General features: G+C 42.6%; 3 protein-coding genes across 3 annotated transcripts in view; 2 read left to right on the top strand and 1 right to left on the bottom strand.

Annotated features, from left to right (window-relative positions):
• The window catches only part of LOC145453942 (doublecortin domain-containing protein 1-like), a 304,595-nt gene that overhangs the window by 27,732 nt on the left and 257,988 nt on the right, over positions 1 to 18,875 (bottom strand). The window lies entirely within an intron of this gene.
• Positions 22 to 7,835, top strand: LOC145453940 (1-phosphatidylinositol 3-phosphate 5-kinase-like). The gene has a single exon (XM_080331903.1). The coding sequence runs from the start codon at positions 23 to 25 to the stop codon at positions 6,455 to 6,457; it is 6,435 nt and encodes a 2,144-aa protein (XP_080188029.1). The 5' UTR covers position 22; the 3' UTR covers positions 6,458 to 7,835.
• LOC145453939 (telomerase protein component 1-like) lies at positions 7,895 to 15,952 on the top strand. The gene has a single exon (XM_080331902.1). It carries the CDS (start codon positions 7,895 to 7,897, stop codon positions 15,692 to 15,694), a length of 7,800 nt encoding a protein of 2,599 aa, XP_080188028.1. The 3' UTR covers positions 15,695 to 15,952.

The following is an 18,875-nucleotide window of genomic DNA, read 5'->3' as shown; positions in this document are numbered from 1 at the left end:
TTATCTGTTCTGGGACTGTATCATGGATAAAAAGGACCAAGTATCTGCGGATCCTACGTCCTTGACATCGTTTGGTGAACCAAAAGAGAAGTCTTCAAGCACACCAGGATTTCTCAAGTTCGTTTTGGATTTATTTAGTAGCAAGAAGTCACAGGAAAGTCTTCCCGACACTTCTGATTCCCAGACCGAACACGCCGCCCGTAGACCGAATGTATTGGATTTGAACCAATCGGGTAAATCAAAAAGAAAGGTTCATGATCGGAAACTGTTTCCTAACCCGCCTGGTAGCGAGGTGCATTTGAGAATCCGATCATTTTCAACACTTTTTAAAGATTTACCCAAGATGGTAAGGGGCCAGCAGTCCCCAGACTCTGATGACGGCAGACCCGCCCCTACCTCACCTGCTTCAAATGCAGAAGAGTTACGACAATACTGGATGCCTGATGAGCAATGTCACGAGTGTTACGAATGCGGTGAAAAATTCACGACGTTCCGCAGACGTCATCACTGCCGCATCTGCGGGCAGATCTTCTGCAGTCGCTGTTGTAATCAAGTGATTTCCGGAAAAATTATGGGGCTGCAAGGTAAGTTACGATCCTGCATGTACTGCTGCCAATTAGTGTTGCAGTTCGCCGAGAGCAACAAACCTGACGTTGCAAAGGTCGTCAGCCAAAGTCTAAGTGCCAATACAATAGACTCAGCACAAGACGAACACAACGACGGCAATTCAACGGAAAGCCTTGGTATTGTACAAGGCGGCGTTTATGATCAATTATTCAACAGTCATAACATTAGACAGCGGAGAGAGGCAGGTACTTTGCAAAGGACGGACAGTAGTTACAGCGATGATCAACTTTTTGACGCTGGTCCAACAAGCGCTTTGAGTATATTATCTCCAGTTACAGAGAATCTTAACGGCATGCAGAGTCCTAGTTTTCTTTTCGATGCTAAAGAGGAGCAGTCCTCGCAATCTATATTGGGGGACAATGTCAGCAATATGTTGGTGAAAGATTCAGTGCAACTGCGTATGATCTGGAAAAAGGTTTGCGACGAGAAGGAAGGCATCGAGTTTCGAGACCACAGGTTTCGTTTGAGGAAGTATTCCAGTTGCATAACAGGGCAAGAACTAGTGGACTGGTTAATCAAGAATGATGTGGCCTATGACAGAACGCAAGGGTGCGCGATCGGACAAGCCTTGTGCGAAGGACTGTGGATGAAATCGGTACTTGACATGGGTGGATTATTTCAAGACGGTTATGTTCTGTATCAGAACTACAAGAAATCGATAAATGTTCGAACTCCAAAAATCGAAATTTATCCAGATCATTTTTCTGCTATGGATAATCAAGACGATCAAAGTCTTATTGAACGAGAACCTGTTTGGGTACAGGAAATCAAGTGTTCTGGTGATAACGAGGATGAAACAGATGGATATTTTGCCGCTAATTTGACTTACAGCCCTAGTGACGGTCAGTCTACTGCTCCTACAGATACGTTGATATTTTCTGATGAAGAACAAAGCGTGTCAGAGCAATCGGTCATGTCTTTGTCGAGTTACGTGGAAATCGATCAAGGCGAAGAAGTTATAAAATATACGCGATCTTCTAGCATGGATATACCCGATGCTAGTAAGCACTCGAAGAACTCCACTCCGTTCAACCCTTCTTTTGATGACTCGAGTCTCACCAGCATAAATGCAGATTATTTACGAAACTTCATTACGTGGAACGGGACTTATCTTAACCACCCGTGGCACCAACCGCTGTCGGGATGGAGAGATGTGGACTTTCAGTCAAAGTCTTTTGAATCGTGCGATAAACGTGCTTGCCAGTGGCTGCGGGAAATGTATACGAGACACGATTTGGCGTTTTTGAGGCAGTTACTGTTTGAGAAAGGGTTGGATTTAGCGTGGGCTGAAGTTTTGGTGCCCTTGGCGAAACACGCGTCATTTTATATCAACCCCAATCCGACTGTGAACATGGATGTGGTGCATTATGTCCAAATTAAGAAGATTCCTGATGGTGTCAGGCGTGAATCTCAAGTTATCAATGGTGTCGCTTTCACAAATAACGTTGTTAATAAGCACATGAGAACTGATATTTTAAACCCTGCTATTTTGCTGCTAGCAATACCCTTAGAATACGAGCGTGTTCAGTTGAGACTGTCCGCTTTAGATCCGGTTTTGAGGCAAGAACGTGAATTTTACAAGCATCTCGTAACAAGAATAACTTCCAAACGTCCCGATGTTGTATTGGTGCAGTGCACAGTTTCAAGAATTGCCCAGGAGTTGTTGCTCGAAGCTGGAATCACGGTCGTTGTCAATGTGAAGCAATCGGTCATGGAAAGAGTGGCACGCAGCACTGAAGGCGATATTGTCCAATCGATTGATCAGTTATTACAAGCGCATTTAGGTAGATGTTCAAGATTCTATTTGAAAAATCATGATCTCCCGTGCTTTGGAATGGAACAAACGCCAAAGGCGTTGTTGTATTTTGAAGGGTGTAATCCAATGTATGGATGTACCGTGATTTTGAGATCAAAATCTTCAGACGAATCTGAGGTTTGGAAGGAATTGTCAAAAGTCAAGGATGTCTTCCGTTTTTTGGTACGTGCCATGTTTCATGTCCGACTTGAAATGTCGTATCTTATCGACCAACACAATTTAGGTAAGCTACTAAAAAAGCATTTGTCTGCGAAAAGTATGCGGTCGGATTCAGACGTTACGTCAAAATCTCTTGACGGCACTCAAAGCTTGATTGTGCCTTTAAACGAGACTGTAATGTCACAAAAGGGCGCTTCATTCTCAGGTTACGCAACAGTCAGAGAATCTCGGATGTTAACGACGCAACTTTCAGGGACTGATTCCGTATTTGGACCATTGCAAGAGAACGACACTTGTGCGATTTCCGAGATGCAGAAAAATAAAGACCTATTTGAAAACAGATTGAACTCTTTGCTGCTATCAACGTCCCCTTTAATTATGCCCGCAAAGCCTTACCTGTACACTGTCGAAGGTCAGAAATCATCAAATTGGAAATATTTGCCACACAAAATTCTCGATTTCCCGTCTCGAAAATCCGACAAGACAGATTCCAGTCAGCATGTTGGCCACAATCCGAAATCTGTAGTTACAGTATCAAGCTCGTCCCTTTTAGACAAGCCATGGCTTTCACACTCGCGCCACACAGAGTCCACCAATGAATATAATCACAGTCAGACTCATGATGACAACAATAAAAAACAACATAGTTCAAGTGATCTGACTGGGGATGGAACAACTGAAATCCACGTATCCAAAAATGTAACACCCCAGCCAGTATCCTGCTACACTCAACCGTACAAGCGAAACGGGACAGACGATTGTCCCGCTATCAACAAGATGCTTTCTCCCACGAAACGCAATGACATTAATCACGGTGTTTCAACTTGGGAACAGACTATGATTGATATGATATTTGGTCCACCTGTCAAAGAGAAGAAGCCATCACAATCTCAGCTTCGATCTGGAGGTAATATTTCTCAGTATTCCACGTCGACGAAGCATGGCAGTGATAAGTTTGGTTCTGTTAACGAAAGCAACATATTTCTCAATATGAACGACGACTCCCTTCATGAGTTTATTACATGTTCTTTTACTCAATCTGCGTCTTCTGAGGAAGTGCGGGATTTGTTATCCAGCTTCCGTGCTCACGCTGGCACACTTTTCCATAGAGTCAAAGATGATGAAATAAAACCTACGGAAGTTGAGGATAAAATTATTGATGACGATGATACTACGTCTGTTTCTGATTCGACAAATGAATGTCACATTGATTCTTTGGATCCTTACAATCATCAACATATATCATTGCTGTTTAGTAGTTATAGCGTGCAATCTCCCAATGCGCCGTATTACTGCGTTCTTCCTTGGGTTGTGGACATCGATTTCTATCGTGGCAATGATATTACACTTGGAGGGTTTTTGGAGCGTTATTGTTTTCGACCAAATTATCACTGTCCAAACCCAACTTGTAGACGGCCTATGGTCGAGCACGTACGTAGTTTCGTGCACGGCGACATGTGCATGTCTGTTCTGTTGAAGGAACTGTCAAAACCTTTCCAGCAATCCAGTATTTTGACTTGGACTTGGGACCACGACACTAAAAAGTCATCGGCCATTAAAACCATGTCACGCGACGCGTGGTATATGTCTTTTGCCAAATACCTTGAGATTAATTTCGGACAACTTACTATACCTCAAATGGGATCGGTGCCTTATCAACAACGTGGTATCACGAAACAGGAAATCTTCGATGAGCACTGGGAGATGAAACCTTTTACAGGATTCCAATACTTTTTATTCCATGATTTGATCGCGGCATTCAAGTGTTTCCCAGTGAAATTGAACGAAATAGTGTTCCCCTCTGCTTTCTTATCGATACCAACCCACTGTGATCCAGCCGAAGCTCACAGAAGTGGCGGATATGACGATGATATTATTACAGCGAGTGACGCGTATTATGTGATCAGATTACTGGTGGATAAAATCGAGAGTTCCTCGGAGGACATTCGTGATTGTGTGAATTCGTCTCGTGAGCGAAGAGGCACTGTCGATTCAAACACAGATGAGATACCGCTGTCTCGTGAAAAATACTTTTTGGAATTGGTCTCCGTTCTCAACGATGAGAAAAGCTTGCTGTTTGAACAAATTGAAAAGATGGAAGTGCTACTAAAGAGTAATGGTTACACGAATTTCGATAATATTGATTCATTTGAGGACGCGTGGGACACTAGCAGTGGTAAGATGTCCGATGAGCCTGTGCTTGACGACAATTTGAGACGCCAACTGAATTTTTCCGTATTACAACTGAAATGTGACGTTTCAAAAATGGTAGAAACTTGGAATCAAAAACTACTCGACGCTTACGATAAAGACAGGAATTCGTTTTGGAATCCGCCCAAATCGAAACATTCTACTTCGCCTCGTGTGCAGAGAAAACGCTTGCACCCTACAGTGCAGGAGGAATGCGAGACACCGGAAGGTGGGTCCGATGTCGAGTCTGAATTTCTGGGTGCTTCAAGCTGCCCGCCCACGTCATCTCAATGGTCGTCTGATGTGGACTACCCGGAAGACGCTTCCAACGGTAAAAGCGCTCGGCAATTGAAGCGCGGTATCTCCGCGGACGCAAAAAGTCATGACAAGCAGCCAAGGAGAATGACAAGGACCGGTTCAAGCATGAAGTCTCTTGTGATACGTTTGTTGCCTGGCAATCTATTGCAGGCACCTCCGACGCCTTTTCCTGCAGACGAGCATTATCTGTTACCGGAATGTCTTAGCACGGAGATTGTTGTACGTGATGCCGAACCGACTTCGATTATCGCGTACACACTTTGCTCAAGTGCGTATAAAAGGTCGTTAAAGCATAGCGATGTATCAATCAAACTGCATTCTACTCCGAATTCTACAGAGCTTCCACAAAATCAGTCTGTATTTGATAACTTATCTGATGATATTCCGATTGTGGATGAAATAGATCAGGAGATTAAAATACCAAACTCCGTTTCAACTGATCATGTCGAAGTTCAATTTTCCGACAAGACCACAAAGTTTTATTGCAAAGTATACTTTGCCGATTTATTCCAAAAATTTCGTGCCGGTATTCTGGAAGGTGGCGAGAATCAGTATTTAGAGTCTTTGTCGCGTAGCGCGAAATGGTTGGCGGTTGGCGGGAAATCTGGCTCCACCTTTCACAAGACAAAGGACGATCAGTTTATACTGAAACAAATGTCAAACTTGGAAATGCAATCGTTTTTGGAATTTGCTCCTAAATATGTGGAGTATCTTACTGATTGTATTGATAACAGTGAGGCCACCGCGTTGTCGAAAATCCTTGGAGTGTATCGGATATCGTTCCGTAATTCTCAAACCGGGAGAAGTTTGAAACAAGACGTTTTGGTTATTGAGAATCTGTTTTACCAAAAACAAATTGACAATATCTATGACTTGAAGGGGTCGGTACGAAACCGACGTGCGAAGAATGTGCCTAAGGACACTAACGGTGAAGAATCTACGTCGAAAAACGATGACGTCGTTCTATTGGATGAAAATCTTTTGAGAGTAATGTGCGAAAATCCTATCTATGTACACGAGCACGCCAAATTTCTTTTCAAAAACGCGATGCAGCGCGACACCGATTTTTTGTCTGAAAACTTGATCATGGATTATTCGTTGCTCATCGGGATTGATCGAAACAAGGAGATTTTCATCGGAATTATCGATTTCATTCGCACTTTCACGTGGGATAAGAAGTTGGAAATGGTGGTGAAATGGTCGTCTTCGAGATCGATGCCGACGGTCGTGTCTCCTGAACTGTACAAAAACCGTTTTTGTGAAGCGATGGACCGGTATTTTCAAGTTGTACCAGACCGTTGGTATGGGATGCATCTTTTTGAAAGCAGTAACCCAGAAGGTAGTTGAGGAAAGCTAAATGAACAATTTGTGTACTTGTTTTAATTTTAGCTCTCACTAGTTGATCATCTGCTATGCGGATATTCAATAGTGTTTGATATTCTACTACGCCGATTGTATTTCTTGACATTTTATACAAGTGATGTAAGAAGTAATATATACATATATGGGTATTCTATTTTGGTTCATATTCTTGTCTTGTAGCTAATGTGTCGGTATGAATGCATTCATCAATGTTTTGGCAGACAGTATCCCTGAGATTGTTCATGCAGCTGCTAGCTTTATCACTGTTGCTGCTTGAGTTCGAAATACCCTCATTGAATTTATGTCAATCGTAGTAAATTCTTAGTTTATGGCTGTGTGTTACAAAATGCTATACCACATCATCGCAAAGTGTTGATTGTCATTATTATCATTCAAAACAGGAAATTGATTCGGTATACTTGCATGTAAATTTCAACTATCTGTATAAGAAAATATCATCTAGCGAAGCTCTAACTTTCCGAATTTAATTTTCATGTGTTTGCTGCAAGTTTAAGAAGATGGTGTCCTATGCATCGTTAGTGAAGTTCATTGACTACATCAATATGCTTGTTGCAGTAGAGTAGGATACGCAAATAATTACAGCGATTAATCAATGGACTGTGTAAATAGACCTGTTATCTATGCTAAGCATGGATAATCCATTAATCTTAGCACCTTACAGATCAGTATTGTACAATAATGCTGCCTATTGTGTTACAATCTATATTGATGAACAATTCTCATGTGAGTGCAAGTTTACTTTGCCCTCCTTTTTTTCACTGTGAAAACTCGAGGTCATTTTAATGACTTCTTTCACGGTGTGACTATCCCTGTTTTGTGGATGTTATTGTTACCAGCATATTCGGCTAATAACCTAGTGATTGATCTTCCTTGTCTCCTTATTTATCGGCCTTCTCCTGCATAAGAATGCAATATATAAGAGTATGTGATATACTCGATAGTTTTTTCTACTATTCACTCTCATTGAAGTCTTTCTCCTTTATTGCAATCATCTGAAACTTCCGTCTCAACGCTTCAACAATGGAAACCATGACTTATTGACTGTGTCAGGCACACAGTGCCACATCGAATACTATGCCTCATATTAGCAATATTCCTGGTCTCAAAAGATTTTCCGTTGACTTAAGTAAAATTAATTCTTGCACCAATTTCTTTGAAAAGGTTATCAGTAATGTGAATTCATTTATAATTTATATTCTTTTCAATGATATGGTATGCGATTATTTTAGTTTGTGTTGCCATTATAAAGCTTGATGATGAATTTGCTATAGTCTCGTGCTTTAGCCTATAATTTCATGAGCCATCGTTATAACATATATCGCTTTTTCCATTTTCTACAGACTCCTAACTTATTATGGTTTGATATTTAGGCCTACTTGTTACACTAAGATACCAATCAACATGGTTGTCACTACAGACAACGGTATTCTCAATGACTACAAGAAGAAAAGGTCAGGTTCGCTGAAGAACCCGCTTTTGCAACGTGCACCAATTCCGCAAGTGCGAATAAAGCAAGTTGAATCTGAAAGCGCAAGACCAACTCTTGTGCAGCACACCAGAAATGTATTGCTCGAGAAACTGACAAAAGGATCGAACGTTGGGCGTAGTTCCCACAGTTGTTTGGATCTTAAGAGGAATTTGACTCGTAAGGATGTGTCAACTCGCCTCAAAACTTCTACCGTACCAACCAAAAGAACTTTTATACCAAACCCCATGTTAGATGGTAAGAAGAATGGCGATTTCGGACATCTCAGAAAGAACAAGCTCTTGACACAAAGTCACAGGCCGGTACTTCGAACCGTGAATACATTGCTGGCTCCATCTTTCAGTATGAGAACTTCAACCCTCGTAGAAACCGCACCGACTGTGCGCTCCCCCGGTCAGGAGACAGTGTTACCGCCTGTACCACAAGAGAAGCCTTTGAGTAGAGATGATGTGAAGTTGATTTCAGACCTTGTAGGGACTAGCAAAGTAAATTTCCCATCGCCTGACTTGATGAAACAAACTACTAAGATTGTAAAGTCGCAACTTTCTGTTCTTAAGGAAAAATTGATTTCGGTGACGTGTTCGTCTTTGCTCAATAACCCAGTGTGGTTTAGTGAAAAAGATCACACCAGATCAACAATCGTTGGTTTATGCAAGAAGATTGCCTTGTCAGACCCGGAATTTGTGTTGAAAGTCGCACTGTATTGCAGAGCAGAGTTGAATATCCGTACTACCTGTAATTTACTAGCGGCGGTAGCTTCAATCGTGCCGGAATGCAGACCGTATTTGAAGAAGTATTTCAAGAAGGCTGTAGTTCTGCCTTCCGACTGGATTCAAATTGCAGAGTTTTATCAAAGTCTCAATGACCCCGACGGGAAGATCGGTACCAATAATTTACCGACCGCTTTGAGAAAGATAATGGTCGCGAAATTCCCAGATTTTGACGAGTATCAACTGGCAAAATACAATAAAGACAAATCGAAAAAGGCAAAACGAAAAGAGAAGACTCAAAAAAAAACGGAAAGTAGCGAAAAAAAGGATGAAGCTCCGAAGCTGTATGTTCCTAGCTACACGCTGAAGTATCTGATCCGTAAACTACATATCGTGAAACCCGCTTACCCTGTCATGTGTATTTTGGGTAAAAAATACCCGGTCAGCATGGAGGAATTTTATAAATGCGGCTTGGAAGGAACATGGGACTCTGCGTTGTCGCAAAAAAGAATGAAACTGCAAGTACCCGAGACTTGGGAGACTCAGGTTTCCGCTAAAGGAAACCTGGCTAAAACGTGGGAAAGTCTGTTGGACCATCGCAAGCTTCCTTTCATGGCGATGCTGCGAAATTTGCGTAACATGATCCAAGCCGGAATATCGGAAAAGCATCATCAGCAGGTTATTAAAACGCTCACCAACGAAAAAGCAGTGTCTAGAAGCAGGCAGTTTCCGTTTCGATTTTTCTCCGCGTACGAAGCCTTGGAGGATCTGGAGAAAGAACTTGCCAAGCAAAAGATGTACAAGCAGCACGGTGTCAAATACTTTTTGACCAAACATCAGCAGCATCAAAACAAAAGAAAATATGGAGACACGACTCCGAAAAGTGACGAAGAGAAAAAGATAGATGTCATCAGAAGAGCTGTAGCGAGAAAGTATGCATCTGCGTTTCGTTACGATGAGGACATGATCGACAGATATCGCAAAGCTCTCAATAAATGTGTAAAAATCGCAACCGTGAATAATGTGTCACCAATCACCGGTCATACAGTTGTTCTATGTGAAGCTTCAGCTGGAATGTTCGAAAAGAATTGCACTACGTCAAAAGGACTGGGGCCGTCCCGTACTATTGGAGATATCGGGATCTTGCTTGGCCTAATGTGTGCGTACTCTTGCGAAGCTTGTACTTTCATCATCTACTCAGATTCAGCATACAAAGTAGTTGAATTGGAGAAGGGCGGTATACTTGAGAATTTGAAAAGGATAGTGGCGTTTGCGAAACTTGCTTTTGTGTGGCACGAGCACTCGAAATCGTTGCCTGAAAAATTCTTGTGTAAATTACTCACGGAACGGGTGAGGATGGATAACTTAGTGGTGCTGCATTCTCAGATGAAAGATCGCGAAGATGTTTTGTTGAGTCACTTTTTGAGAGGGTATAAGAGCGAAGTGAATAGTAGTTTGATGTGCTACAAAGTCGACCTCGGTGGAAAGAAAACTTCAGTCTCGAATGAAAGCGACGTTGTCACTTTCAGTGGGTACAGCGATCAGATTTTGAAGTTTATCGCCCTCGGGAACGCGGAAGCTCAAATAAAGCACGTGGAAACAGTCGACATGAGGTTGAACTTGGCTGAATTAAAGAATAATGATGATAATTTCGATAGTCTGCCGCCTGTTGTGTCAAAACCGATCAAGCCTTGGAAGACGGTACGAGTTTTTATATCATCGACCATAAAAGACATGAACAACGAGAGAGACGCGTTAGTGTCTTGGATATTTCCGAGGATACGCGAGTGGGCTGAGAATATGAAAATCCGCGTTCTAGAGACGGACTTGAGATGGGGGATATCAGGAGAGGACACTCGGTTTGGGCGGAATATATCCATCTGTCTGGACGAGGTTAGAAAATGTGACATATTCATCGGATTGCTTGGTGATCGTTACGGATGGGTGCCGCGTGACTACGGTTTTCCTGACGATGAATCAGATTGGTTGGAGGATTATCCCAAATCGAGGTCGATTACAGAACTGGAAATTGCGCAAGCCGCTTTTCGGCGGGACTCGGAGAACAAGATATGCCTTTTCTACATTCGCGATTCATCTGAAATGAAATCGTCGATTCCGAAATCAGCGAAACCCCTGTTTTTCGAACAGGACTCCAAGAAGTCGAGTAAATTAAAACAGCTGAAGAGTCGAGTGCTTGAAAGCGGTCATTATGTTGGGAACGCTTCCGCGCCGAAATTTGACAAGATTGAGAATGGCGAAGTGAAGCTTTCGGGGTTAGAGGATTTCGAAGCATTGGTGGAGAATGACTTGAGAAGTAAATTAAAAGAGATTGCAGACATGGATTTTGGTACGCAGACAGAATCGAGTGAGCGCAAGCAGGTGTCGTATCAACAAGACTTTGTTGGCCGAAATTCTTTGATGTCCGCTATCATGCGAAAGATCAAAGCTCTGAATGGTCAAAACTCTGTCTTGGCAATTGTGGGAGGTATAGGCAGCGGTAAAACGTCGATAATCGCAAATATCCACAATCGTTTACCGTATGGATCTTCGATTATAGCGAATCAGTCTGAACTTCGGAATTCGCAAATTGCAGGCAACGCACTTCGCTGTATTTGTAAGGCGATTTCTGATGCGTGTCAGTTGGATTTCAACGTTGACAATGAAAGTGCCAGTCTGTTCGGTATGTTCAAAAAGCTGCTAAATACTTTCCGCAGGATAAACTCAACGGCTGAGAGTACTGTGCATATACTTTTGGACGGTCTTGATCATTTCGACAGTCTCGATTGGATAACTAAGATAGCTAAAGAAAAAATCACTCTGGTTGTTTCTTGTAACGAAGGAGGGAACGCATATAAAGCTTTGAAGCATTTGGATTGCGTGACGTTTATTGCGATTCCGGAACTGACAATATCCGACAAGAGAGATATCGTGCGTTGCGCGCTCGGCAAACACAGCAAAAAACTGGACGAATCGCATTTCAACAACCAGCTTCAAGCGCTGATGTCTAAAAAGGGCTCCGTCAATCCGATGTATCTCGCCAATATTTGCGACATCATCCGCGTTAGTGAAACGTTTGAAAGTCTCGGCGAAACACTGAAAGTGATACCTCACGATATGGTGGGTTCGTTGAAATGGCAATTGGAACAAGTTGAATCGAAATTTGCCAAATATCCGCATCTGATACCTGCGATTATTGGTATTCTACATTGCTGCGACAAATGGATGATTTTGGATGACGACCTCTACGAAGCGATATCCTGTTGGTTTTCAGCCGACGACAGCAATATTCCCAAAGTAGTCGTGTTCAATGCAATCAATTCCTTGAAATCTTTCATATCCTGGTCACAAACTCGTCAAGGTAGAGCTGTCATGCTCAGACATTCTGTATATCAGAAAGTGCTGCTCGAGAAATACCTTGCCAAAGGCGAATTGGTTCAAAAGTGCCACTTGGTACTTGCTGGGTTTTACATGAAAAAGATATGGGATTCCACAAAGCATGATGTCGATAGTTTCTTATTGGTGGACTGCTTGAAACGTCTGCCGACCCATCTTTCCCAATCTGGACAGCGACAAGGCCTGGAAAATTTGTTGAGCTCTATTGAATTTGTGGCGTTGAAATGTAAACTTGGTGTCGGCGCGAGTTTACTGGAAGACTTTGAATTGCTCAAAGAGAAAGCTGGGATAATTTCAAAACGAATGAAAAGTGAAGAAAGTCCAAAGCCGTGGCTGCAGATGGAAAGATTCGTAAAATCTACTCTCGATATTATCACCAAATTTCCAAACATGGTATACCAAGAAGCCATCAACCAAGAATATGGAAGTCACCCGCGCTGCGATGCTTTGACCAAGCTCGATTATCACACTCAGTCTGACATGGTGGTCATGGAGTCCGGAATACATGATCAAACGGCCCATTCTGTGGTTCAGACTTACAGAAACTCCAAACTCGGAGATGAGCACACTTGTGTTACTGTGTTGGGAACTGGGCGTTATTTTGCGGCCGGTACCCTATCTGGGAAAGTAAAATTGATTGAGAAGAGTACCGGGAACTCTATTGACTATCTTGGTCACTGTAATTCCGTGACTGCTGTATGTTTTGTCAAAACCACAATTCTAGTCTCAGCTGCAAGTGACGGTACAATGATCGCATGGGATTTTAAGGCCGGTCACAAAATTGCAGATCTGAAGCTTCATGGAAACGCGGTTACTTCGATTGCGGTGCGTCCAACAAGTCAAGGCAATTCGATGCCTATTTTTGCCAGCGCGTCTCACGATAGGTCTATTGGGATTTGGGGAGCGACTAAATACCGTCTCGTTAAGCAAGTGATGACTGGATCGCCTGTTAACTGCATGGATTTTCATCCGCACGGAGCCAGAGTAGCAACTGGACTGTGGGATGCGTCGATTCAAATTTGGGACTTGCACACTCATAAGAGAGTAGCGGTGATTCGTCATCATTCAAAAGCTGTCACTGCGCTGAGGTTTTCTGCGTGCGGGACTTATGTCGCGTCTTGTTCAAAGTATGAGACCGTAGTTAGATTGTGGACTTCCGATACAGGCACTGCGATTGGTAATTTCGGTGAAGCATACCTGCAATCTCCTGAATCGGTCTTGTTTTCTGCAGACGGAAAGTATCTTATCAGCGGTGGGGCTGGTGCAAATGAAGACACTGCTCAAATCGCGGTTTGGAGGTCTCGGCTTGGGAAGAAAACTATGCGTTACAATGTTGACAGCAAAGAGGAACGTGACAACATTGTCTGCTGCAAATATAACTACGATAAATCGACCATCGCTGCTGGATTTCATGAAGGTATTTTCAGCATGTATGATTCAAGACTGCCGTATCCCATATACTCGGACAAGATTCACGAGTCTGCGATTTCTTGTGTCGCTTGGGGCCCGTCTGCTGGAGAAAAGACAGCTGGCGATATCTTCCATTCTCTGTTCTCGTTGGATTCGAACCCTGCGCCTGAATTGGAACTTGTTATCACTGGTAGTTACGACAGCACTTTGAAAGCTGTCGATGTGAGCTCTAAGGCTGTGGTGGCGATTTTTGAGGGACACACCGGGCCTGTGCTAGCTTCCGGGTGTGCTGGGAAGTGGTTGGCTTCTGGCAGTGAAGATTTCTCAGTTTTGTTGTGGAATCTGGAAGATATTACATCGCAACTGGCTGATTCCAATGATAATAACGACAGGACCGATGTTGTGAATGTGTCGCACTCAAAATCAGCTCGTGAACACGAAGGCGCGGTTACCTGTCTCGCTTTTAATACAGATGGAAATCTGCTGCTGTCCGGCGGAAAAGATGGGAAACTATGCTACTGGGATGTTGTTAGTGATGATCAAATGAGGAACGTCAATATAATCTCTTCTGGGGCTCGTAAAAAAAACATCTCTCCAATTCTTACCATCCATCAAGCTCACAAGGATTGGATAACGTGTTGCGCATGGCACGATCTCGACGATACTGTTGTTACAGGCTCGAACGATTCGACTCTGAAGATCTGGAAAAGCCCACCATCGTCGGGTAGTGTAAAGGAAGACAGTTACGATACCCCGCTTCGTATTTTGACGGGGCATTTATCAGGAGTGACGTCTGTGATGTATAAAATGGGGTGTGTCGTCTCGACAGGTGGGGAAGACTGTACTGTCAAAGTGTGGTCTAGCAAAGGAACACTGATCACCAGCGTTGATACACAAAGCAGGACCAACTGTTGTGATGTTAATTTCATTCAACGTTGCAGTATAGAAGATGATGAGGACGATGAGAATTCGGGAAATCCTGTCGAAGATCGTAATGTTGATTGGGCTACTCAGGTTGATGCTGAAGAATGGAACGATGAACACAACAAGCAAAAATTAGGAGCGAACAACAGCAAAAGGAATGCGTCCAGAATGCAAATGCAAAATTTCGACGTCTTGTGCGCAGGAAATGACGCCTCTTTGGTAACGTGGAAACCTTTGACTGGACAACAAATTCACATACTCGGCGAGCACGCCAAGTCTGTTGTGTCCTTGGAAGTATGCGGAGATGCGCATATTCTTTCACAAGCATCAACTGGAATGATCAAGGCTTGGGATCTGGGAGTTTCATCCACCGTCACTAGGCAAATCGGTGAAGTCACAGGGGTAGCAACAGTGGACGGTGGATTGGTTACCACATGCAGCGCTGGTCATGTATACTTGTGGGAAATTACGGACCACAATCGTCTTTCTTTGCAATACCAAGCCAAACTTCACGACAGATGCATCACTGATTTGTGTAGGCTTCGGAAAAATGTGTTTGCAACATCTTCCTACGATAGAAAGCAGGTGGTATGGTGTGTCGAGGATGTGTACCCTGATTATGCGAACAGGACAAGAAAAATTGTCGTTATCGACACCTATAACTACACACATCCTCACCAAGATGTTGACACCTCAAGAGCTCCCCGCGAATGCTACCAAATTGCATTTGGTGGTGCTGTTCCGAGCTATTGCGACATTGTTACAGAGGATAGCAGTAATGTATTGAAACTTGGAAAGTTCTCGTACGTCGAGGATTGCAAAGTTGATGCTGTGTGCAGTGATTACCGGAACGTTATTGATGAATATGGATTTGACGATCCCAGATACGTTTATGGCAGCAGAGGTACTGAAGTCTCGGTGGAAAATGTGGAACTGGATAAGGATGATCTTATCAGCTGTTTCGTGCACGCTGCGGAAGATCAAAAGTCTGGAAAAGTTCTACTGCTGGGAAGTAACCTTGGATATTTGTATCACACGGGTAACGGATCCAAAATGAAGATTCACGACAACATAGTTACTTCTATACTTGATGGCGGGCGGCATTTCATCACGACATCTCGCGATTCCACGATCAAGATATGGGAGAAAGGTGGTTGGAAGCAGATCGGCCAATACTACAACTCGAGCCCGATAACTAACGCGTGCGCGGTCACGGAACGATTGGTCGCGTTCGGAGATTCGTCAGGAGTCGTGCGCACCGTTATATTGCACTTCTAGTCTGATTAAATGTAGTTGTTTTGGATCTGTATCGTGTTTCTAGTTCCAATATCCTATGCTATCTGACTGATTCCGTTTTTGTAACAAACAAAAAACAATTATTGTTGATTTCATACTCCCGTTTACAAATTATTATGAAAAGCTGCACTCTGGTTTATCCGCTATTGCTGCAACAATATTGAATTATGCAACGAAATTTAACCTACGCAGTACGCACCCTATAGTTTATGTAATATTAGTGAATAATTATGGTAATGGATGTGCGGTGTGATGCAGTTATGCGAGGAACGGCAGGCTAACCCCGCATTTGTGTGAACAGTTACCGTCAGGAGAGTCTTTTATTGAAGTTGTTTACCGGGTATGTGTATGTGCAGTAGGGCTCTTCAAAAATGACTTTTTTTTCTCAAATCGTACTGGCTACTTGATAAAAATTGTTAGGTTACCTAATTTAAGCCTACACACAAAATTTGGTTCAATTCCAGCCAGTAACCGCATTGCTACAGGAGAAGAAAGTTTTTATTTATTATATAAAAATAAATAATGAAAAATTTGAAAATTTTCTGTTAACCCCATGAAAGCGTTAGGCTGTCTATAGAAACGATGCTCACCAAATTCGGTTCAATTCCAACCAGTGGAAGCGGAGTTATTGCCGTCGAAAAATTTGGATTCGAATAAAATAGTATTTACGGTGACCGATTCTTTATTTATTTATTATAATTGTGTTCACCGTAAATACTATTTTATTCAAATCCAAAATTTTCGACGGCTATAACTGAGCTTCCACCGGTTGGAATTAAACTAAATTTGGTGAGCATCGTTTCTATAGACAGCCTTACGCTTTCATGGGGTTAACAGAAAATTTTCTATTATTTATTTTTATATAATAAATAGAAACTTTCTTCTCCTGTAGCAAAGCGGTTACTGGCTGGACTTGAACCAAATTTTGTGTGTAGGCTTAAATTAGGTAACCTAACAATTTTATCAAGTAGCCAGTACGATTTGAGAAAAAAAGTCATTTTTGAAGAGCCCTAATGTGCAGTGCATGTGCAATTCGGAGCCGTATATCATCATTTTATGAAATTTTTTATCAAATCAACAGTCCACAAGATTGCGATATGCTGAAAAGGTAAGAGGGTTCCAAAACGACTTGGGGTAGTTTTTTTATCAGACAGCACCCGCCTTGGCCTACTACAGCATGTAAATAAGAGGTATGCGCACTGGATTTAAGAAAAATAACAAAAGGAAAGACGAAAATGAATGCTGCATGTGTCGTTAGGCGAGGTCTATTTGTCAGATTGAGGGATATCTAGATATCCCTGGTCAGATTGTGGTCCGGTAATCTTTAGATTGCAGTATAAATTGATTGCATTTTGATTTGAATGTGGACATGGACAACCATGCATCAACCACTGATATGCGGTGGCATGTCATTCAAACTAATGTAATACGACTACAGTCAAAATGCCACATAGCATTAGTGCATGGGTTTCTCCAAATTTGCTTAGTTTGTAGACTTGCCTCTTCGTCGTTGTATTATGCTTACGATCACGGCCGAGCCGTAACAGCGTTTATTTGTTGGTCGTGGCCCACAGCCTTCAACACAGCCTACCCCCTATTTCAGGATTCGTAGCTGGACTTGAAGCCCAAAAGTGTGGAACCGATTGTGAATCTACAAATGTTAAATCCTTTTGCCCTTGCGAAACACACATATAATGAACAAGTTGCGTAAGTACAGTGTGAAATGTCTGCCGGCTTTGCATATAATCATTTTAATTACCGTGTGATTGTTATTAACTAATATACGCATTGCTCGTTTTGGCCGTTACTCTCACTTGAATGTCCTTGGAGGATTTTCACCTTGAGTATGGTACGCACTTGTTGGTAACTTGAGACGTCGCTATTCAATCCGAAAGTTGTTTGACCAGAGTAGGCTATATAGGCAGTCAGGATAGACGTAGAGGACTTCCGCAACAAAATAACGGAATGAAGGGAAAGTGGCAATCTTGAGTTTACTGCGCACAGTTTGCGTCGGTTATGTGCAGTCAGTCAGTCAGGTTTATTAATATTTTCATCGTTTCAAAACATCACAAGACTGCGATACAATGAAAAGATAGGAGGGTGTCGAAACAACTTGGAGTAGCCATTAAGATCAGACACCCACCTTAGCCTAGGTCAGGGGTGGGCAAACTACGGCCCGCGGGCCGCATACGGCCCGCGGGCCGCATGCGGCCCGCAACACCGTTTGGTGCGGCCCGCGAGAGTCTCACGAAACTTATTAAAAATATTGATAAAATGCGTACTAGAAATCTACAGGGACTCAATTAAATTTGTTCTTAATATATTTTACCATGTCAATTCTAAGGTAAATACTTCCCATGTTATTTTTCATGTATAATATCTGGCGCGACAGCCCGACCTCAAGACCAACACATTTTGAAAGGTTTGAACTGCTAAACATCACAGAAATCCTAAACGGGATTGATATAATTCGGATCACGAGTGTGATTTTAGATCGGCGACTCCAGCAACGTTTATTAATTTTAGTTCTGCGTTCGGAGAAAACGATTCGCGGGTGTATTAGGTAGATTCGTTCTCTGTATGCGTAAAACAGGGGTGGCCAACCTGCGGCCGTAGAAGGAAATTTGTGCGGCCGTGGACATGCAATTCAATTAGTATGTGTTGGCGGCCGTCGACATACAATTTGAATTTACGAATTGAATCCTGATTTCTTGAAAGAGTTTTATTAATCTTGAAATTTTCTTCGCGCTGCGCGCGGTTGAATTTACCTTCCTTTTTCGATTTTATTATACTAGCGCTCTTCGCCATCAGAACCCCACAAAGATGCGCCTCATATAGAAATACCAACTCGGAATACCAATATTGTAGGGTTACCATATTTTGGAAATCGGAGAAGAGAACGCTTTTTCAGATTTTCAGACTTGCAACACCCAGAAAAATTTTCAAAAAACGGTAAATCTTTCCCATTTTGTGGTCGGTCGACTTAAAAAAACGGTCAACTTTCTCGCTCAGCGCCCAAAATACCGTTTTCTACTCCACATTGGCAGGTGGTGGAGATTGACTAAAAAAAAGGGTCAACTTTCCGCCCAGCTCCCGATATACCCGCCATAGCGACACTTCGGTGCTGATTTACGACATATCAGTCGCATTTTGCTATTAGTAT

Source organism: Botryllus schlosseri, chromosome 13, assembly GCF_051294905.1.
Source record: "Botryllus schlosseri isolate E-star chromosome 13, Bs_hap1, whole genome shotgun sequence".
Lineage (NCBI taxonomy): Eukaryota > Metazoa > Chordata > Ascidiacea > Stolidobranchia > Styelidae > Botryllus > Botryllus schlosseri.
This window is presented reverse-complemented; position numbering and strand designations above follow the sequence as displayed.

Coding starts and splice junctions, on each gene's coding strand:
- LOC145453940 (XM_080331903.1), top strand. CDS start 23: ATGGATAAAAAGGACCAAGTATCTGCGGATCCTACGTCCTTGACATCG.
- LOC145453939 (XM_080331902.1), top strand. CDS start 7,895: ATGGTTGTCACTACAGACAACGGTATTCTCAATGACTACAAGAAGAAA.